Raw genomic sequence first — 22,149 nt, 5'->3', positions numbered from 1 at the left:
CAAATCCAGTGAAGACTTTTGGCCTATGGTGAGCCCATGTGTGTAACTTCAAATCTCTTCCTTCTCATTGTTTGTGGCTGCACAAGATGAAATGTTATCTTAGCAAGACTAGGAGTGAGCAATTGTGTGGTTCCTTCCGACAGAAGTGTTTTCTCTTTTACATGATGTCTCTTTTTCACAATCATGTTTTTTGGTGGTATTCTGGTTTGGCAGACAGTCATACCTCAGGTAGAGATTATAATTTTGACTAGAGAGGGATCCAAGTAAAGAAAAAAAGTGCACACAGCATTCACAGCATCAATTCCAACACTGTGTAGACTGACCTGAGCTGGCATTAAAGTAGATAAGATTCCAAAGCCACAGACAGGGTCTCCAAACTGTTGCTGCACTACCTGTAAAACAAGATAAAGCACTTCCTACCTTAAGTTCCTTGCTGCCAAAAATAGCTGGTTCAGAGGTATTTCTGGTGTTTTTTCTGCTTTGCTAAAGTCAGTGCTGTGGCTTTAGCATCACTGTACCCTGAGAATGCACTATTGCTGTTAGAAGAACAGCAGTATATCTGCTGAGGTTTTTCTGGCAGTACTGACAGGGTGCAGGTAGCTTACTCCTGCAGCTTTGCCTGCTCAGTTAATCCTGCGCTGTTGAGTCTTGCCCAGAACAGATGTGTGGGAGTAGTGTTTTGATCCACTGGCTTTCATTAAACCTTTATAGGGGCACAGCTGGAGACCATAATATAGTGTAGTCTGGATATAGATCCAGGTCTAAACTCCATCACTGAGTGGATTTGCTTTAACTGCCTCTATCTCACCTGTTGGCTTTACAGCCCCTCTGGGTGTTTCAGCTCTGCTGCCTTGTGCAGCATCCAGTGTTGTAGGTGGCAGCCCATCTGTAGTGATCACATGGTTCTGGAAGGGCTCTGTAAACTCCCAGGCACATCTTCCAGGCAGTCTGGTCTCCATCCAAAATGAGCAAAATGGTGGCATTTGTGGGGAGCTGTTGTCATTTCTTACTCTTCATTGAGCTCTGAGTGCAGTCCCTCTGTTTTCCTTGCAGGTGGCAATGGTATGGATTCTGTAACAAAGAAAACGAGGCAAGATGGATCAGAAGTTACTGAAAGACGTAAGGAGGAGATTTTTAATTTTTGTATTATACCCAAAAATCCCAGAAGTGAATGGCCATTTCTGTAAGGGATTAAATGCTAACCAGAGATCCAGAACTAAATTCTGCTCCTGGCTCTGGTCTCTGTGTTGAAGTCAGAATAAGAAATAGAATGGGCCAAGATCAGTTATTTAGAGATGTGTATCATGACCTGGTTGTTTAACTGGATTATTGCCCTCTGGTAGCATTTCTAACCAGTAGTGCAGGCATTGGGATGCTGCTCCTACTTCTGGTATCAATACCCTGGGTGGCCTAGAAATTGTCTGGTGGCTTTGTGTGAAATTGGTTAATTTTCTACTGACCTTATGAGAATTAACTAGTAGAAAGCTACTAAGGGGTCTGGCCATGGGCTTTGCTGTTACAGCAATGGCTCTGGTTCAGAAGTGCCCAGAAATTTTGCAGGTATCTTGTACAGGAAAAAAAAATCTTTCATGGAAGTAATGTTCTTATTCAGAGCTAGAAAGACCAGCAAAGAAACACAGCATTGTGTGATAATGAGCCTACAGCTACAGTGTTGTCTTAAGGGACTTTTATTTAAATGAGTCAATCTTCTTTGAACAAGTCATGCTTTTGCATGGAGAATAGGTAGAACATTGATCCAGTTTGGTTATATTAACATGCCATTAATTCTGCACCCTTTCTTCCCACAGTTATTACAGAGACTGTAACCACAAGACTTACATCCTTGCCACCCAGTAAGTAATTCTCAGTCATTGAATTGCTTCTGCTTGGTGTTCTGTGCCTCTCCATGCTATTATTTGTCTGCATTCTTTCCATTATTTCCACAAATCCCTGGGTGCAGTAGATCTCAGTGCATAAAGATCTTCACCCAAAGGAAAGCAATTTTCAGAAATGCCTTTCTCCCAAAATCCTTGTTACTGGAGAGGGGTAGTATTTGAGGACCTATCTGGGTTTTGTCAGAAACAAAGCCACATACTCTACTAAGGCTAGAAGACCAGACTCGGCAAAGATTTAAGTCCAGATATAGGGTCTCCAGTGGTGATTGTATGTTGGGAACAAGGACCAAAAGTGATGAGTCTGCAGGTTCCACTGCTGGGGCTGCAGTGTATTATTTCCCTGTCATCTTACCAAATTGACAACAGTGAGTAAATCTTTTCAGTAATATCAGAGGTCACAGCACATTTCTACCTCTGCAGAGAAGTACAAGCTCCAAATAAGGAAGAATCCTCCACACTGTTTATCCCACCATATCCTTGATTAGTTTGCTGTAGCTGAGTTGGCAAGGAATTGCATTATAATCTCATTTATGATAAGGGTTAACAGGAGTATCCTTCAGTCTGTGTATGAAGAAAAACTTGACTACAAACCTGCTGGCTGTGGAGTGTGAATGTTTGTCTGCTCTGCCAAGACTGTACCTCTGATTTCTCACCAGATATGAAGCTGTACTTGTAATTGAGTGTGTGGACAACTTTGGGTCCCTCCTGCCTTCTCTTGCTGTTTCCTTGCTCTTCCTATCTCCTGCCTGGAGAGAATGTCTCATTTTGTGCTCATCTCTTTCAGAAGGAGGGAGCAGCAGTGGGCTCAAAACATCATCCCACACGGGAGGAAGTGGAGTGGAAAAGCGGTCATACACCCATGGAAGCAGCTATGTCACCTCAAGTAAGGAAGGAAAACATTGCCCAGTAGGAAACAGAGAAAAGGCAGCAGAAATGGGCTGAGGAGAGATTCAAGGTCCTTTTAGAGGGGAAGTTGGCATGAAAACACTGTTGAGATCAAAAGGACACACTTTTTGTAGGTATGGGTAAACAATATCCAGTCTGATCCTGCTGATCAGCATAGATGGGTTGCAGCTTATCACAGAGCTCCCTTTGTGCTGCACCCTGATCATACTCCAGCATCAGATTTCGTGCAAGAGTATGAACACACTAATTATGGCTGCTCTCAGTTCCTTCTCCACAGCACTGATGTGAATTTGGAGAGAAATTGTTTCTTCTGTCTACATGTAACAGGTACTAATAATGTCCAGGCTGTCTTGGGCCTGACGAACACCTCAATCACCTCTCCAGAAAAGGGACTAAGTGGGAGTCTGCATAGCTGCTTTATGGGAAAGTGGATTCATCTCTGCTTTCCATTGTCTCATAAACTGCATCCTTCAGCACTTTGAGTTTGGTTTAACAGTCTCCCAGTTTTTGTAGTCTATGCCATGTAACACTTGAGTTTACAAGTGAATCTATATCCTAATCAAAACTCAGCATCATCCAGAGCTAGGTTTTTTCCTGCTCAGGGGAGAGGTTCACTATTGCCCTAGGCCCGAACCTGGTTTCAAACATATCATTGACAAATTTGTTTTGAAACCACAGTGATAACCAATACTCCTCTCTGCCCTGAATGCTGAGGACAGCCAGAGTTAGACCCTGATATTGTTCTTGTCCATCTCTAGTTGTGAAACACCAGTGCAAATTTGTCCAGATCAGCAGATAGTAACATAAAGCACCCAGGGCATCCAGAGTGTACTGCCAGGATTTCTCTTCCATTTGCTGAGGGTGTTTTGTTTTGGCCATAGGTGGAAGTGGTAGATTGAATTCAACATCGTCATCCTCCAGCTACAGACAAGCCCAGTCTCCCGGCTCTACTCTCACCAAATCACCTGGATCAACATTTGAAAGGAAAACTTATGTCAACCGCCATGCAACATATGAAGGTATCACAGAAGATGCCATAGACAGGAGGCAATGTGCAGTGAAGGCAATGTGCAGTGCACTCTGAGGTCACATTAGTGCAGAAATGTCCCCAGTCCCATTGTGGTTTTCCTAGGAAATAAACCATCAGGGACACAATTTAATGATTAACTCCTATTTATCCTAAGAGCAATTCTCATTCCTAAAAGGAGTTGTGGCTTATAGTTGTTGAAAGACATTAGCAGCTCTTTCATGTGAAGCCCGAATAGCTCTTTTTTTTAAATGGAAATGTTTTCTCCCCACTGAGATTAAACAGTTGCCAGGAAGAAATGTTTTGAAAGCTTTTAATGCTCTCGTGCAAAGTATTAATGAACGTTTTTCTGTTCTTTGCAGGGAGCTCCAGTGCCAACTCTTCTCCTGAGTTTCCCAGAAAAGATTTTGGTACGTCCTTTTTAGAGCTGCTCCTCTGAACGTTGTGGCAAGGTCTTGTGAGTTGGTGACCATAAGGGCTTTTTGCACATTGTTGTGTCCTACTCTACCTATGCTACCTCTGTATTGGGCCATCATGGAGCTCCTTCAGAGGAGGGATTTACATTAACAGCTGAAAGTCAGGTCTCTAGCTGATCATATTCAAACAGAAGGTGGATGCTGTGTATCTGCTACTCTCAGCTGCTTTTGTGATGCTCCCTGTATGATGCAGGACATGGAGAGGAGAAGATAGACATGGGATACTTCATAGCATTCCTTTCACCCTTCCAGAATAGTCTGGAGAATAGCTACAAGCAAGAAAGTCCAGACTCTTAGGATTTTGAGTCATTGCTGGATATACTTTCCAGTAGCTCATTTCTAGACTTCAAGTATATATGGAAAAATGAAGTGGCTATCAAAAACTAACTAAACATTGTTAGCAGGTATTGTCTTGCCCTGTCCAAACTCTGAGCTGCTGGTTTTACTCAGTGAAGATAGTGAAACAATATGATCGGGTCACCTTTTGGCTCACAGAGGAGGAGGGTTTCACAATATCCATCATTGGTCAGTGGGGCCAACAGGTCTCTTAACTTCCTTTTGGCCATTTGAAATGGAACAGCACCATCTCTAAATAACATTTCTCTGTATAAAAAGAAAAAGTATCTGGTTCAGAAAGGCTAAAGGTGCTGCTGATTCTTTACCTTATGGTCTAAAGGGGCCCTGATAAAATCTCTTAGTGGTTCCACTCTCCCAGCTGTGCTCCAAGTTACTGTCTGAATATAAGCACCCTGTAAGTAAGATCAGTGTGCTGACTTTCAGAGGTGTCACAGACAGTAAAGACTAATGCAGCTTTTCTCTTATTGCTGTTCACAGCATCTGCCTCTACGAGAGGGAGAAGCCAAAGCCGAGGTGAGTGACGCGGTTCTTTGAGAAACCTCCTTTTATTCAGTTCGGCATAACTCAGGTGTGCTAAATAGGCCTATTCTTTAGCTGGAATCCACCAGTTTAAGTGTAGAGCAGTCAGATGAGGTACGTGGATCTGCACCACTTCAGATGTGAACCATGAATCTGTAAGCAGTTGTTTAAACAGTTTGGTGTAAAAATTGACCTTGGTGAATGACATGGTAGTTCCGACTGTGTCAGGAAGGAAGATATTCTTGGAAACCTGGATGTCTGAGAACATCTTGTTTGTTCACTACAATAGCCTTAGTCCATCCATGCTCTGGGACCAGCCTCTGACTTATTTACAGTAATTGCATTCATACTTCTCCTACTGTGATCTGTCTTGCAAATTATGAAGCCATACCCTGAAATAACCTCATGCTGATAGTAAAGAGATGGTGAGGAAATTGCAGACTTACTGTGGTCTGCAGCCAGCTCACTATAAAGCTCTGCATTGTTTAAATCATTGAGCTCTTCTAATAATTTATTAACAGTGTTGGGGAAAGAAGGATTATCTTGGTCTCCAAGGATGTAGTATCTGTTTCCAGTTGCTTGAAGAGGAAACTATAATGTCACTTTATTCAAGTTAATTTTAGCAGTGAGTATAAATCACAGCATGGTCTTGCACAGTCCTCCTGGAGAGTGTCACATCCCCAATTATTCTGCCTCAGATCGTCACAGTCTCCTCTAACACACTACATACCTGAGCTCCCAGCAGAACTAGGCCATGCGTAATAAAGTAGACACCAGAGAATCAAGTCCAGCTTCTCATATTACTTCAGAAAATAATTCCAATCCATCATCTTCTCCACATGAATGCCAAGGCAATATTTCTTTTCTAGTGCATGCACTGTCAGATTTCATCATGAGGAGCATGTATCACATGTTCTGGCTGGCCACTTTGCTTGTGGGAGGCAAGTTTAATGGCTTACCCCAGCCAAATCACATTTCTTTGTAGTTTCTTGTGCTGGGCAGTAAAGGTTCAGTAAAGTAAGGTAATAGCATTGAGTACCTGGTGAGAATGTTGGCTGAAAACTGGACTGGTTACATTCAGTGAGCCAAAAGATAAGTCAGTAACTAGCAAGAGACTGAATCATACAGGCCACTGTAGAGATATCAGTTGTACCCTAGAAGTAGTAGGGAATTTGTGTATTTAGTAAACTTCTTTTGGCTCTCTAATTTTTTTGATCACAAGGACAATAAAAATAATATTTGTGATGAGTGAGGACTGCATAATTAGACCTTCTGTACAGTAGCAGCATTATTGACTTCAGCAGAGGCCATCAATGAGTGAAATATAATTCCCTGGAATTTAAAGTAACAAAATGTGACCCCAAAACAAAAAGTCACCCAAGCCCACTTGCTACCAACTCACATGGGCTATGAGTACTGCTCCAATTAAGCAGTCAGACAGTAAGGTGGAACATGGACAGCAAGAAGGAGGGAATTCACTTCAGCATAAAGCTTCATTCCCAGCCCAGGGCACAAATGAATCTCTCTCCATATTCATGATCTGCTTTTTATCTTCCCAGAGAGTGAAATACGAGTCCGACTGCAGAGCGCATCTCCCTCTGGCAGATGTAAGTTATTCCAGGGGTATCAGGGATAAGGTAGAGGGTGTTGCTGCTAGGGTTATGTCTTTTCCTGTTAAGAACATTAATTTGAGTCCCTTTTCTGGACAAGGAAGCATGCTGTGGGTTAGGTGGGGCTCTTGTAAATATGTAAAATGGTACTTAGTCCCAGAAACATCCTCTGGAGCTTTGTCATTAAGTGGCATCCCCAGAAAGTAATAACTTCATAGACATGCAGATAAATTCCACGGAATTATTTAGATCCAGAGCAAGACTACAGATCAATAAACACTGGCTTTTGGGTGACTCTGGACACTTGCTTTTCCTGCTAGGGACGGAGTTGGATGATGTGAAACGTTTGCTGAAAGGAAGTCGATCTGCCAGCTGCAGCCCTACTCGGTCATCATCCGGTACACTCCCGATACCGAAAAAGGCTGTGGTGGAGACAAAGATGGTCACTGAGAGCTCTCAGTCAGGTACTTGGCATTAGCAACGTTGCAGTCATCCAAACATCATTTGCCATAAAAAGTACTCCATTGTTAAGAACATCCAGATAAGAACAGATGCTGTTCCTGTACAGAAAAAGGGTCAGAATGCTGAAAGACTGTCCAGGTGTTGCTGTAACAAGAGCCATCTTGGGTATCTTTCTAGTGACTAGTCTAATTTCCAAATAAATGAGTCCATTCTTTCTGCCACCAGTTTCAATTCAGAGTTATTTCTAGCAGAGATAAGAGCTCTAAGCAAATGTGTCTGATTTGATCTCTTATCTCCAAGTGAGACAGACAGATAGAACTTCAGTGTGTGATTTATTAGCCATTCCATTTCATAATAACTCATCAGGAACTGTATGAAAAGACAAGGGGGAATGGCTTCAAACTGAAAGAGGGCAGGCTTTGATCAGATGTTAGGAAGAAATTCTTTACTTTGAGAGTGGTGAGGCACTGGCACAGGTTGCCCAGAGAACTTGTGGATGGCCCATTCCTGGAAGTGTTCGAGGCCAGAATCGATGAGACTTTCGGCAACTTGGTCTAGTGCAAGGTGTCCCTACCTATAGCAGGAGGTTGGAACTAGATGATCTTTGAGGTCCCCTTAATCCCAAACCATTCTGTGATTCTATAATTCTGTGATTCTATAACTGAAGTGGTACTTAAAATACTACAACCTTTTTTAGTTATTTATATACCTCACAACAGGGCTTGAGGAAGTGGTATTGAAATTGACTCCATTGTCTTCCATCAATATCTAAAAACAATAACTTTTATCGTACTCAGAGCTCCCATCCTATCTAAAACAGAATTTTAGTCCAGTACACTAGTTAACCAATCAGAGACATATGTGGGAAGCAAAAGCCATACATCCCATGGCCCAGGGTAATTTATTAGTAGAATGGCAACTGGGGTGGTTTATTCTGGTACCATAACATCTATGAGCAATGAAATCTCTTCAAGGTGTTTTGTGAATGATCATGCTATCAGGTCAATCTATATTCCATTGGTTAAAATTTGTGGGGATATTTGAGGTCAGTTATGCCATGCTAACCTGGAGTCATTGGATTGACTCTACATGAGTAATTGATATGTAAATTGTTTGTCCTATAAACCTGCAGTGCATGCTAAGCCACAAACCTGGCCTCGTTGGAAACCACTTCTGTCTGCTTGGTTTTTGCAGTGTCAGGGACATATGACACAACCATACTGAATACTGCTCTCCCTTCATATATGTGGTCCTCCACTCTGCCCGCTGGGTCTTCCCTTGGTGGATACCATAACAGCTCTTCCTTGATCAATGCCATGTCTCACTCTACAGGATCAGGTATGCTTCCTGGATTGCCCAGGTTTGAAGGATGGAACTATCCTGAAACTGGGTCAAAAGCAGGTTTTTTTTGCACAGCGCAAACTAAAATGATGGAATAATCAAAATGGCAAGGGATATGCTTGAATTTTCTCTGGTTTTCTGTAATTTGATGCTCTCTGCTTCTATACTGAATGTATCTCAAAATCCTTCCTTGTGAGGATTTATTGTCCTAACTCTCTGTCATTAAATTTTGATGACATCTTTATCAAAGAGGTCAAGCTCACATTCCCTATAAAAACTGGTTTAGACTCAAACTAATATTGGATTATTCTTGCCCATTATAGGAATGGCTCATGTACTAAAAATATTATATAAGTAAGTTTTGTGTGTTCTTACACCTGGTGAGGCCCATTTCTAAATGCCAGGGATTCTGCATTCTCCAGTTGCAGAGAAAAAAACACGATAAGCTTTATGATGGAATACTATTTAAAGCTTTACTTTCTCTCACTGTTGTATGATCTTGTCTTTTCTGAGGTAGGATTTTTTTTGCCTTTGTCAGTTCAGTAAAAGGGTGGTTTATTGTCAAGATTTTTCTTCTGTGCAATTATTGTGCATTATCATTAGTTGCATTTACAAGTTGACTCTTAATTTCTGGGACTGTGCCATTGACCTTTGAGTGCTAGATTTATGATTTGAGAGGAGTAATAACATTTCACTTCCTCTTTCTGCAGTTTTTGGTGTTCCAAATAACCTGGCTCCCAGTAATCATACTCTGAATGCAGGCCTGAGTTCTTCCTCTACAGGTCAGATTTTTCTTCCCTTCACACTTTGGCAGTACTGCATTTCTGGCAGACAATTACAGTGAAATAATACCAATATACCAGTTTCTCTCCTATTCCTCATCTGAGTGTCAGCAGCTCTTTGCCCCACCTGCAGATATGTCCATGCAGCCATGAGACCTCACAATGTAACTCGAGATAATGTTTTAAAATGGTCACCATTATTTTCCTTGCCAACAATAACAATACAGCAAGGTGAACTAAGTTACAAAACATTTTGTAAGGCCTGTGGTGCCTCTAGAAAGTGGTGAAATTTGTTGGGAGAGGTCATTATTTTTGTGTCACTGGTTTTGTTTGTTTAGCCAGAATGCCACCTGCACTGCAGGACTCATATAACCCTCATTGCAATGCTTTTCTTTGCAGTATTTGGAGTTCAAAACAACCTGTCTCCAAGCTCTTCCTCTGCAACCCAGAATGCTACAGCAGCCTCCGCAGGTCAGCAACAAAGTAAGCCTAGATAAAGTGTGAGGGTCACCAATATGTGCTTCCTTCTCCCACCTTTTCTGTAGTGACTAGAAGGTTCATCTTGACAGAGGCCCCCTCATCATCTTCATCTTGTGTGGCACAGTGTGGTATGAAGAGATATTGAAGAGCATTTCCTCTGCTGTGCATGTGCAGGAACAGCTCCCAGTGCTGACGCACTAGAAGTTTGCTTGCTGGGGAAACCCTTGGTTGTTTGAGTTGTTCTAGGAACACTGAATGAGAAAATATTTTTGAAATGTTTTGGTGTGTGTAGATCCCTTGTTATCCTTCATCTCTGTCATTGTTGAATTTCTTCTTTGCAGCATATGGGATGAAGAACACTTCTCAGAGCAACACCATGGCAAGTACTGGTGTGTCAGCCTCAGCAGGTGAGTGTGTCATTCACAGTGTTTAGGCATGGCCTCCTACAAGCATATCATAAAAATGAGTTAGAGACTCAGCATAGCTGAGTGACACTCAGGTGCATAACTTGTCACTAGCCAAGTCTCCTACCAGTACCTTTCTGAAAAGAAAGAGTCAGAATCTAAGAATGAGCAAATGAACTGGTCTGATTCAGTTCTCTGCAATAATTTGGATTGTTTAATTCTGAGCTATTTCTGCTCAGCAGGCAGGAAGCCGCATAGAAGAGCACGCATGTGAAATTGTACTTTATTTGAAGCCAAAGCATTTTCAGTGTTACTCTTAAAAATAATTTTTCAGTTGTACCAGCTTCAACCACTCAAAAATTAAGGAATTGACTTATACATGAGCAGAATATGTTTTTTTAATGGGAGAAGCCCTTTATCCTTGAACAGTCAGGATTCATCCTTTCCAGCTCTCTTCTGCAACTCTAAGAGTTACAAATTACAGGGTTTTTTTCTCTGTATATAAAGAAAGCCAAGTTTGCCTTGTAATCCAAGGACTCCCAAAGACAAGGCTTAAAAATAGATGTAAAGACCACAGAAGTTATGATAACATTTCTAATAAAGGTTTACTCCGGGTTCTGCTAGAGTAATGAAATAATACCATTTTGAGGAGCAAAAAGCTCATTGAGCAAATCACTTCTACATATGATTGAATTCCAGATGTTCTCCATTTCTGGCAGCAGGGCCTCCTCTGCTAGTGAAATGCACATCTCCAAAGAATCCTAATGGCATGCACAGCCCTCCTGTTACCTTTAGTGACCAGTATCTTACAGGGCTCTTTTTGTAGTGGCAGCCCCAATCACAATGTGACCACCTGTTTTTATGAACAAAAGTGATGTGGCTTGTAGTTGTGGGCTCAATGGCCCACACTCATCTCCTCTTTGCCATCTTTTACAAATATTGCAGGAGGAACTGTTTTGAGCTCCCAGGGAGACGATGTTCTGCGCAAAGACTGCAAGTTCCTGCTGCTGGAGAAGGAGAAGGCACCTGCAAAGGAGATGGAGCTCTTGGTCATGACAAAGGACACTGGCAAAGTTTTTAGTGCTTCTAACACTGGGCTTAGTGGAGGTAACACCTCTCTTTCAGGACGTGTGGTTATTCTGAGGGCAGAGAAATGGAGATTGATCATAAGGGAGGTTCAGTGTTTAAGGCACTACACCTAACTTGTACATGATACAAGAACCTCTGACAGGCAGGCAGCTTTTAACTATGCCAGCTGAAACCTGGGTCTGGCTTTTGCATTTGAAGCTCCAGAATGTGCCTCAGGATATTTCACAAAGCTCAGGAGCTTTAAGAGAAAAAAAAAATGAGATCTGGTTTAGACAGGCAGAGCTATTGTGTCTTCCCAAGAAAAATACACCTTTACCAATGAAAGAAGATTGGCCTGGTTTAACTTATGGTGTAATGTTTCTAATTATATTTGGTTCCTGTTCAGGATCTTTTGTAGAAGACACCTTGAAGAAAGAGAAGCAGGGATTTTCCTCCTCTTATACTACAGATACTGGCCTAAAATCAGATGCAAATGGTAAGAATTTGTTCTTGTGGAAATGCAACACAACTTTCTCCTTCTGCCTCCATTAGTACCTTTCCCTTTCAAGCCCACACTCTAAATTTTGTCATGCACAGAGAGACTGGTAAAGCTTCTTTTACTGTTGTTAAAACAGGAGGGCTGAAATCCATGCCAAAACGGGACAAAGAAACTTATGCAGGTAAGTGATGCCATTCAGACTTTCATTGCAAGAAGCACCAAAGCACAATACACAAAAAACCAATTGTTCTTGAGGGACATGAGGGTTCTCTGAGCAATGAATTAGAGGGAGGGAATGTTCAGGAGGCTGCCAGAGAAATTGGTACCAGTGATTTGATTGTAGATAAGTGGACAGTTGGGTTATTTTTGCATGACTAGAGAAAATCAGATAGCTGACAGTCCAGCTGCATCCTGCTACTGGAACAGATTTATGAGGAAGAGAGGGCTCAGACAGACCATGCTGGCTATTGCTGTCATTTATGGCTCAGATCTGTACAAAAAATTTACCCCTGTGTGATCGTGTTTTCCAGCTGTTACTTTAAAATGCACTGAGTGTTTTTGTCCCATTTGAATTCCCTTTGGAAATAATGTTCCCAACTTCCACAGAGACTAGAATTACACTCACCATGTGCACAGAGTGGGATAAAGATTTTTGCCATAGCCCTTTGTGTAATGGATCAGGCCTTGACATCCTTATTGTAAGAGATTCTTAACTCTGAAGTCAGGGAACTCTTCATTAACCGGGAGATTCTCCCTTCCCTCTTCCAGAAATACGAAGTGGTGATGCAGGAGGTGCAATTGGGTCAGCACCATCCTGGTGTCCCTGTGGTTCCTGCTGTAGCTGGTGGAAATGGCTCCTGGGTTTGCTTCTAGCCTGGTTGTTTCTCCTTGGATTGCTTTTTGGACTCATTGCTCTGGGTAAGAAATAACTGAGGGAAAAACTGTTGCATGGTATAGAATGACAAAGGGTTTAAGCTGGGAACAAGCCCAAGCACCAGAGATACCAAGCCAGAGAACTGAGTAAAACATTCAGCTTGATGGTGACTTGCCACTGAGGTATTAGAAATGGACAGAAAGAACAGATAAGGAATACAGCCTTTGTTGGGGAGTTATATAGCCTTGGGGTCAGTAGGATAGGAAAGCTCCTGAGATCTGAGGTCTACTGCTCCAAGTCTGACAGATTCCAAAGCTGTTATTTAAATTCCAGATAGCCCTTCTGGGGAAAAAAAAAAAAAAAAAAAAAAAAAGAAAGAATTCTGCAAAACTCAATGGCCGTAGCTATGTACCACAGTGTTGCCATGTTCCTGTGATAGCAAGAGATATTTCAGGCATGCATATCTGGCAGCATGTTCCCTAGCATTTTCCTTTAACCTTCCAGCTGAAGAAGTGAGAAAGCTGAAATCTCGTGTGGAAGACCTGGAAAAAATCAATGGTGGCCTCCTGGCAATTAACCAAGGGAATTCAAAAATAGAAAAGGATGTCTCAAGAGTAGACTTTCTTCATGGTAACTCACCCTCCTTGACCTTCCCATATGAAAATGAAGAGTCAGTCTGGTTGATGGTGAAGAGCAGACTGAATAAGGAAATAGAACGAGGTGAGCAGAGTCAAAAAATGAACCCATACCTTATTTCTTATGCTACTTTTGTTAGCAAGGGAAAGGTAATTTACTTCTATTTAGCATGTGATGGAAAGAGATGGACAACACGGCAGCCAGCATTCTCCCATCTTTAGAAATTTCATGTATTTGTGAAAACAAATTTACTGAGGAAACTCAGAAACCATACTGTGCTGGCTGTAGCCTCAAATCCAAATAGATGTATCCTTGTTCTTGAAATGTAGCTACTCTGCTGTGTAATGAACTCTAACAGCCCCTTCACTTCCTGTTACAGGCTACTTCCGAGGGGAGAGAGGAGAACGTGGTGAGAAAGGTACAGTCCTTCTCTTCCCCTGTCCAGTTCCTCGGCTCTGCCAATGCACAATTTTGTGATGGTTGTTGCTTCAAGGGGCAATTAGCAGTGAGAAAGATGAAGATGGTTTATACTTGAACAAAAAGAATCAGAATTGTTTAGGTTGAAAAAGACCTTGAAGATTATGGAGTCCATCCATAAATGTAACACTGTCCATGTCCATCACTAAACCTCCTAACTAAGGGCCACATCCTATGTGTCTTTTCAGTACCTCCAGGGACAGTAACTTAACCTTCTCCCCTGGGCAGCCTGTTCCAATTCCCCATGACCCTTTTGGTGAAGAAATTTTTCCTAATATCTAACCTAAACCACCCTGGTGCAGGTTGAGGCCATTTCTTCTTGTCCTATTGCTTTTTACTTGGGAGAAGTGGCTGACCCCCAGCTCACTATCCTCATTTCAAGCAGTTGTAGAAGCAATAAGGTGCTGCCTGAGCCTTCTCTGTTCCAGACTAAACGCCCCCAGCTCCCTCAGCCACTCCTCACAAGATTTTGTGTTCCAGACCCTTCACCAGCTCTGTTGCCCTTCTCTGGACTCACTTCAGTACCTCAAGACCTGAGGGGCCAAAACTGGACACAACAGTCAAGGTGCAGCCTCCCCAGTGCTGAGTGCAGGGGGACAGTCACTGTTCTGCTCCTGCCAGTTTGCCATATAAACTGTAGAGACCCTGATCCCACACAGAACAATACAGGAGGCCCAATCTTGCATTGTGCCAGTGTGAAAGGCCAGATTGTGTCTGATCCTGTACTATTCAATTGTGAAGTGTCCTGTTTAGCCATAACTCCTTTGTATTTTATTAAAAGTGGGAAAGCAACTAGAAGACAAAATGAATGAGTAATCATAGGATGTCTCTTGATTCAACTTTTTTTCCCCACTTTTCCCAGGTGACATGGGAATACAAGGTCCCAAAGGTGAGTCTGGAGTTACCTGCTTTCTCAGGTAGATTGGCAGCCTGTTGTAGGGCCTGGGTAGCAAATGGGTTTTTGTTACTCCAGAATTTGGAGAAGCTGATGCTAGTTATCTGTTAGTTCAGATATTTTTGTGAAGATTGGGGTTTTTCTCCTGTTTTCTGGCCAAAGAAAATTTTAAAGTTCATAGTAGAAGAGGTAACAGATCTCACTTTGAATCTAGAAGCTCCTTTTTCCTGGATGAAAGTCATTCCTGAGGCCAGGCTCTACATGGTTTAATCACAGAGTGCTTCAGTGCCCAAAGGGTTTTGCATGATATGAATGATTCAATTATTTGCATAAATACAAGGGAGACAATTGCTGGAGACACTAGAACTTGTAAATATCCAGGAACATAAACTTCTTTTTATGAGGGTGAGGGTTAGCCAAAGTGACAAAAAGAGAAGATTTATTCCCCACTGACTGTCTTTTTGTTTCTGTCTGCAGGTGATCGAGGACTTCCTGGTGTCCCAGGTGGGCTATAGTTCAATTCCTCTTTGAGGGAGGACATTTATTTACATTTCTGTGGGCAAGAACAAATTCTGCACTTTCTTACAAAATTCCTTGAACTTAGCTCAAGGTGGTTCTTTGTAGAGTCAATATTTAGCATAGATTAAGTCACTTGATTAATACCTTGGTGCTGAGCTACAGACACAGAGGTAGCTCAGAGACTTGGTTACAAGCAAAGCCTTGGACAGACTTGCCCTTAGTTGAACATGCTGAATTTGGGTTTGTGAAGATTCTAGTCTAGCACTGAAAGAGTCCTACAGCTGCATAAATACTTGGTTCAGCTTTCTTGTGCATCTGTATGTATTGTGTTCTTCTAAAGAGATCAAATACCCACCTTATGAGTAATATATTCTTTACCCCATGGAATTAATCTCTCCAGGCTTGAGGTTCCCCTAAGTTGCATTTTATTTTTTTATGGTACATAGTCAAGAACTCCGAACACTTACTATGTTTTCTTTCCAGGCATTCCTGGTCCAATTGGGCATGCAGGACCAGAAGGACCAAAAGGACAGAAGGGAAGCATGGGTGAGCATCTCTGAGTCATTCACAACTGACTGACACACAGCATGGGAATACAGACACCTGGCTGGTGTGATCATTGCCTTCCCCAGTGGAGCCAGCCATGGATCCTTTTGCCCAAGGCCTCCCTCCCACAGACTCCTGGTTTTACAAGGCATTTGTTTCCTGTAGGTGAGCCTGGCATGGAAGGTCCCATGGGACAAAGAGGTAGAGAAGGGCTACCAGGGCCTCGAGGGGAGCCAGGACCACCTGGATTTGGAGAAAAAGGAGACAGAGGTAGGAACCAAGTGTCTTGTTGTTGGATAAGACAGAGAAGGACAAAAACAAGAGTTTAGTTCTGATTAATAGAACACCTCAGTGATAAAATTTGATTTCACTATTCAAATCTAGATTTCATATCTAGACATTTCCCAGCACAGATTAATATGGCCTAAATAATTTTTTTTTTTGCCAGGCCAGACTTAGAATGGATAAACAAGGATTGCTTTGGTTTCCCAGATCTTACAGTCAAGTTTGAGTCTGACAGAACCAAAATCACTTCACTATCAAGTTTATCTTCTTGATCTGTTATCCAGATCATCAAAGCTGGGGGATTCATCTTGCTAAAGCCCAGTGAGCTCATATTCTTTCCTTGGACAGTGCATATCTATTTGGGTGTTCTGAACTGATGAGCAGATTATTCATGACACTTGCCAGAGAAAGAATAACAGCAGATGGAATAATGGGAAAATGGGATAATGTCTTTATTCTACCATGTCTATTCATGCTCTTATTTTGCAGGTGCTATTGGTGAGCCGGGTCCTCCAGGGCCACCTGGACCCCCAGGTTCTACTGGCCTAAAAGGTAAATGTGAAGATGGAGAGAGAACACCTAGCAGAGAGTTTAGGAGTAAATGGGCACCCCAGCTATCCCATTTCACTTGTGTTGCTCTGCAGTAATGAGAATAGTGGACTAATGGTCTGAAGCACATATCCCAGCATCTCAGCCGAGATGGCTGGCTTGGGTCTCTTTACTGAAGTGGAAAACATTTCCTCAATGTTACAAGTTCTCTAAATTTGTTGTCCTGGTTTTGAGGATGCCAGTGCATCCTCAATGCGAATTCTTCTCGTGGCTGAGGAAATTCCAATCACTAGACACCTGTTGGGTTCTGGATGCTGTTGGGCAAACTGAAAGCAATTTGATAATTTTCTAATTGTGGTGTCACTAAATGAAAATCCATGTTTCTTACAGGTCTGATGGGTTCTCCAGGCCCACAAGGTCCTCCAGGTGAGTGCTGCATTCCTTTGCTGTGACATCTAGAGACTGGGGAGAGCAAAAACAGAGTGACAGTTTCTCATAGATTTTCTGCTTCGGTGGTGCATTGTGGTGAGCGGGATGAATGAAAACCCCCCATCTCATTTTTCTGCAGGTCCTCCTGGCCTACAAGGATTTAGAGGTGAAGCAGGACTCCCAGGTGCTAAAGGTAACTTTCTCTTCCCCCGGCAATTAAAGCAGCACTAGCTGAAGTGCTTTCCTAGCACTGCTCTGAGCAGCAGATGTGGTCTTACCATGTCACATATTCTATGGGCAAAGAAAAGCATAAGACTGAAGAAAAGGGAGGCAACCCAAAACTTAGCCAGTGATTGCTAGCAAATACTAAGGAGTGCAGGAGATATAGAAATAACAGAGCAGTCTAAGAGAGGAAAAACAAATGGGTGGATAGAGCTGCATTAAATGAAAAGAATTTCCTGGTAACACAGAATCTGTATTTCCCTTATGATTTCCCTTGATGAATTAAATGCCTTTCCCTTATGATTTGTTACTACTATTATTCAATCATCCATATACCTTTCAGGTGAAAAAGGAGCCAGTGGACCCCCTGGACCCAAAGGTATGTTGACCAATCTTTTGTGGTTATTTTCTTTAGATTCCTTTAGATATGGATACCGTCCATGGGTTTTACCCTTATCCATCTTTGGCTTTTTCTTCTGTGCTCTTGTCAGCAAGCAGACTTTATTTTCTCTGCTGGAAACATTTTACAATGAAGCAATCTCACAGAATGCGTCCCTTTTTTCTACCACAGGTGATCAGGGTGAGAAGGGTTCTCGTGGAATGACAGGTCAGTGGATTGAAATACTGGAGTAACAGCCAACCAAATAAAAGTACAGCCCAGCCAATCCTAGTTAGCTTTCTGAAACACTATAATGATGTTACTGGTTATAGGAGTTTTATTTTTGCACCAAAATGATAAACAAATAGATCCCGTTATTGATTCCAGTAATCTTGGTAACAATCTTTGTATTTAGCTTTAGGAAAATCTTCCCTCACATGCCCATTATTCACATCACTTGAGCATTTCTAATGCCTGGAGACAGTTGTGAACATGAGGCCTGAACATCCTGTCAATGCTGGTTTTCAGTTGCAAAGCAGCAAATATTGCTGACAGAATTGTCCAAGAATTGTTTGATTCATTTTCGTGCCATTTTGCTACAGGTGAACAAGGCTCAAGAGGAATACCTGGACCTCCAGGAGAGCCAGGGGCTAAAGGACCTGCAGGTGGGTACCAGAAAGCAGCTGTATTTTTATGGGAGGCAATGTCATTGCCACCCAGATTGTGTTTCTGTGTGCACATACAAGGAAACAGTATGGGAGTGGAATCATGCTGGTTGTGATCATAGGTCTTTCCTTTAGACAGCTGCGATTAGTCTGTACACTCAGAAAAAATGTCCTACAGTTAAGTTTTGAATGAATGCTTCCTGGACCTTCAGTAACTGCAGCCAAGGTTTCTTTCAGATGCAATGTGATGAAGAGCCACTCTTAGGGTTAGGGCTGTGCTCCACTTTGGAGGAAGAGAAAATAACTGTGATACTGTTTCAGAAGTCCCTGACAGTCTCTTTCTTTGGACAGGACAAGCTGGTCGTGATGGACAGCCAGGTGAAAAAGGTAAGAGCTTCCTTTGAGGTAGAAGTGCAGGTACTTTCTGACTTGGTAGGGGTTGATTTGTAAAAGGGGTGGGAGAAAGATGGCAGCAGATTCGTGTACTGGGATCTTCTGTCTCAGAACTGTAGATTCAACCTGTAAACATGGAACTGAGGCATATAATGGAGCAGGGTGTAAACTTGAGACAGAGTTATCTCTCTACAGAACTCTTCTGTCACTGAGGTTCCCCTCCCAGACACTGATGCTGGAGATGGCCACTTGGCTATGAGAATACAATAGGTAGAAAGTGCTGCAGGACTACCAAGCTTGAATGGATTGGTAGATTGTATGTCTTCTGCCTCATTAATGGTGATTATATCCCCAGGTGAACCAGGTCTTATGGGAATGCCAGGTGCCAGAGGCCCTCCAGGACCCACTGGAGATGCTGGAGAGCCAGGTAAAAGCACAGAAAGAACAAAAATGCTTTTTGCTCAGTTAGGAACACAGATGTATTTGTCAATCTCCAGTCTTAGTTTGAAGTCTGGCAGAAGATCTCTGTATTCTTAAGGTGGTGATGAAAGGAAAATACAAAAAGAATCAGGACCCTTTATGATCCCCAAATTGCCCACAGTGCAAACACCAGCTGCTATGAGCTGATTTACATACCACTTGCTAGGCCAGTTTCCACCACTTGAGAATAGTGTGCTATAATTTCACATAAATGGAGTCTTTTTCTCCCTGTCTGTCCTTTTCCCACATGAAATTTTTTAGACATCTTAAGAGTTTTTGCCTTTTTCTAACAGGTCTTACAGGACCCCAAGGACCGCCAGGTAGGCTTTTCCATATTCCAATGTATCAATGCCACACTTTGATATGGGTTCCAAAAACCCTTGTGATTTTCCTTCTGTGGTACTCAGGGTTTTCAAAGTGATACCCCAAGGTTTCCACGTCTCCTTTGGCCTTTGAGACAGGTTTTGTGCAAGATGTGTGATTTTTGAGCAATGCAAGGCTTTTGAGTGCTGAAATTTTGCCTTTCCCCAAAACATAACATTTCAGTTCCCTGTGCATCACTGAAAAGTCCTTCTAATCAGCAGCAGAAAGAGAAGGAAGAGGATGTAGAAATAGAGATGTAAACAGAGGATGTGACGTCTATAACCAGAGGTGGTTGTGGGAGGGGGGATTAGGAATTCATTAGGGAATTCATCAAAGAGCCTCAGGACAGGTAGCAGTACCTAGAAGAAGCTACAAATAAATCTGTGAACCAGTGTCATCATCCTGGGAGCAGTGGGACCAGGGAAGCCCAGGGACACAACCAGCTCAGTCCGTTCCTCCACTGGTTTATGAAGTCCTCAGGGACCTGCTTATAAAGGCTGAAAGCTGGGGTCTTGAGTAGGGGGCTCCTTCTATAAACCCACAAGTGAAACAGCTGGGGTACCTGAAAAATATACAGCAAACAATATTTGCACTAAGTATTTTAAATTGTTTGTCTACCTCATATCAGGACTTCCAGGCAACCCAGGCCGACCAGGGGCTAAAGGTGAGTTTTGTTTCTTCCCTAATGCTCATTTTCTCTCTAAGGATTTCATTTTATCAGGGATTTCATTTTAGCTCCACTGACCAGTCCCTGGATCAACAGTGGCATCTAGTGGCTTTGGGAAGGGAAAGTTTGAGAAGCACGGTCGGCAAAGCTTCGCTGAGCATGCACCGAGGGCAGTGGGGACATCTGCTGAGGGACTTGGCATGACAGCTCTCCTCTGAGCAAACCTTTGAAGCCCGGTTCTGCCCTGAGCATAAGGTGCCTGGTGACTGCAGTGAAAGCTGTGTGCCTGCCTCGGATAAATAAAGCTATTGCCTATGCTGGCAGATGTAGTGCTTGGAAAGCTGACCATAGGGCTTCTCTGGATTAGCACAGCTCTCTTGCTTTCCCCCTGACCTTCTAGAACTGTGACTTCTCAGACAAGAGATCAAGGGCAGAAAGAACAGAAACTATATGCTTAATAGTACAATGTTATTGAGCTTATTATAGCTCTTACCTGACCCCCCAAAAAGAAGCTCAACTTTTGTACCTTTGTTTTCCTAGGAGAACCTGGAGCTCCAGGAAAAGTCATAAGTGCAGGTATGTAGTGCTGTGAGGGGTCGGACTTCTGATTTAGGAGGGTTTTTTCTGGAGTTTTTTTGTGCCTCCTCAATTAATCTTGACTGTGTGTCAGACCTGTACTGGGGCTCCCTGTGCTGGGAGAATATATATGCCATAGATGTAGTATTCCTTAAGCACAGATTTTTACACATTCACTGGATGTGTGAATATAAGTATCTGTGTGCAAATCTGTGTGTTTGTTTTTCAGAGGGTTCATCAACAATTACTCTGCCAGGCCCACCAGGGCCCCCAGGCCCACCTGGCCCCACTGGTCCTCCAGGTGTTCCAGGTGAGTACTGACGAGTACAAAGTAGTGATAGGTCAAATACAGGGGCTAGAATCAAGCTCTTTCACTGCTCAGGAAGGCAGGCTTGTGTCTAATCCTCTCCCAGCACTGTTGCTGGAATTAGGAAGTGTTTGTTTTGCAGTCTCAGCTTTGAGCTCAAGGCAGCAGAACTCCCACTCAAACATCTGTAAGTCTTTTTCTCACACACACTGGCTGTGCATGAGCTCGGGCCTCAGACTCCTCTGTCCCAGTCAGACACTGCCCTCCAGTGTGCTGGTGTCAGGCAGCAGAGTTCCTGATCCCTGATTCTCATGGCACTTCTGTGCCTGGAGCTGGTCCTGGAGCTGGTTTGGCAGAGACAAGTCTCAGTTTGCAGTATGGAATGTGAGAGGAGGGTTAGGCCTTTTGCATTCCTTTTCTGTGGTGGTCAGTGGCATTCTGGTTATTTCCTCAGTCCAAGAGGCACCAAGCATTTTAATTGCCACAGGATGGAAATTCAAGTAATATATGGGGCATTGATTAATTCATACCCCATAGCAATTCCATTTATTTGTGTAGAAAATAAATTTTTTGATAATCTCAGTTCTTATAAAAGTCGTATTGATTATTTTCTGCTGTTGTAAAATACAGCCAGTAAAATCTAATGAAATTTGGGTTTTTTCCTTTGAAACTAGGTCCTGTTGGACCAGCTGGTCTCCCTGGACAGCAAGGTACCGTTTTCCTTCAGCTTTGATTATGCTTCTTAAGAGAAAGGAATTCATTAGTTTTCCTTTGTTTCTAATTCACTAAGCCCTTGGCACATTCCCTCTCCCTTTTGTTCACAGATTTCTTCTTTTCAGTTCATTTTGTTGCCTTCTTTGGCTTAATTAATCTAGTAAAGAATTTTTATAATTTTTTGTTTTCCCAGGGGAAGAAGGAGGGTGGTAAGAGGGTGATAAGAGCCAGTGTAATGTGGATGCTGCAAATGTTGTTTTTTTCTTTTCTTACGCTATTTTTCCTGAAGGCCGGTATTTCTAAGGCACTCCTCAAGTGCAATTGCCTTTCTGTGATAGGGGATATAG

The 22,149-nt window shown here is 42.6% G+C and overlaps 1 protein-coding gene across 1 annotated transcript in view; it reads left to right on the top strand.

Annotated features, from left to right (window-relative positions):
- The first annotated feature begins 1,064 nt into the window (after positions 1-1,064).
- COL17A1 (collagen type XVII alpha 1 chain) overlaps positions 1,065-22,149 on the top strand; it is a 32,754-nt gene continuing 11,669 nt past the window's right edge. Inside the window, exons 1-35 of the mRNA XM_041415772.1 lie at positions 1,065-1,119; positions 1,809-1,853; positions 2,680-2,778; positions 3,683-3,820; positions 4,191-4,238; positions 5,139-5,174; positions 6,740-6,787; positions 7,111-7,254; positions 8,447-8,590; positions 9,304-9,375; positions 9,775-9,846; positions 10,197-10,262; positions 11,205-11,366; positions 11,734-11,823; positions 11,963-12,007; positions 12,595-12,744; positions 13,205-13,420; positions 13,716-13,754; positions 14,676-14,702; positions 15,186-15,212; positions 15,711-15,773; positions 15,939-16,054; positions 16,562-16,610; positions 16,998-17,033; positions 17,176-17,229; positions 17,602-17,637; positions 17,830-17,865; positions 18,240-18,302; positions 18,654-18,689; positions 19,051-19,122; positions 19,469-19,495; positions 20,167-20,202; positions 20,746-20,781; positions 21,011-21,091; positions 21,763-21,798. Of these exons, the coding sequence (XP_041271706.1) occupies positions 1,065-1,119; positions 1,809-1,853; positions 2,680-2,778; positions 3,683-3,820; positions 4,191-4,238; positions 5,139-5,174; positions 6,740-6,787; positions 7,111-7,254; positions 8,447-8,590; positions 9,304-9,375; positions 9,775-9,846; positions 10,197-10,262; positions 11,205-11,366; positions 11,734-11,823; positions 11,963-12,007; positions 12,595-12,744; positions 13,205-13,420; positions 13,716-13,754; positions 14,676-14,702; positions 15,186-15,212; positions 15,711-15,773; positions 15,939-16,054; positions 16,562-16,610; positions 16,998-17,033; positions 17,176-17,229; positions 17,602-17,637; positions 17,830-17,865; positions 18,240-18,302; positions 18,654-18,689; positions 19,051-19,122; positions 19,469-19,495; positions 20,167-20,202; positions 20,746-20,781; positions 21,011-21,091; positions 21,763-21,798 (2,500 nt within the window). The remainder of the gene's footprint in view (positions 1,120-1,808; positions 1,854-2,679; positions 2,779-3,682; positions 3,821-4,190; positions 4,239-5,138; positions 5,175-6,739; positions 6,788-7,110; positions 7,255-8,446; positions 8,591-9,303; positions 9,376-9,774; positions 9,847-10,196; positions 10,263-11,204; positions 11,367-11,733; positions 11,824-11,962; positions 12,008-12,594; positions 12,745-13,204; positions 13,421-13,715; positions 13,755-14,675; positions 14,703-15,185; positions 15,213-15,710; positions 15,774-15,938; positions 16,055-16,561; positions 16,611-16,997; positions 17,034-17,175; positions 17,230-17,601; positions 17,638-17,829; positions 17,866-18,239; positions 18,303-18,653; positions 18,690-19,050; positions 19,123-19,468; positions 19,496-20,166; positions 20,203-20,745; positions 20,782-21,010; positions 21,092-21,762; positions 21,799-22,149) is intronic.

This window comes from Onychostruthus taczanowskii, unplaced genomic scaffold (assembly GCF_017590055.1).
Source record: "Onychostruthus taczanowskii isolate IOZ18803 unplaced genomic scaffold, ASM1759005v1 scaffold5, whole genome shotgun sequence".
Taxonomy (NCBI): domain Eukaryota; kingdom Metazoa; phylum Chordata; class Aves; order Passeriformes; family Passeridae; genus Onychostruthus; species Onychostruthus taczanowskii.
This window is presented reverse-complemented; position numbering and strand designations above follow the sequence as displayed.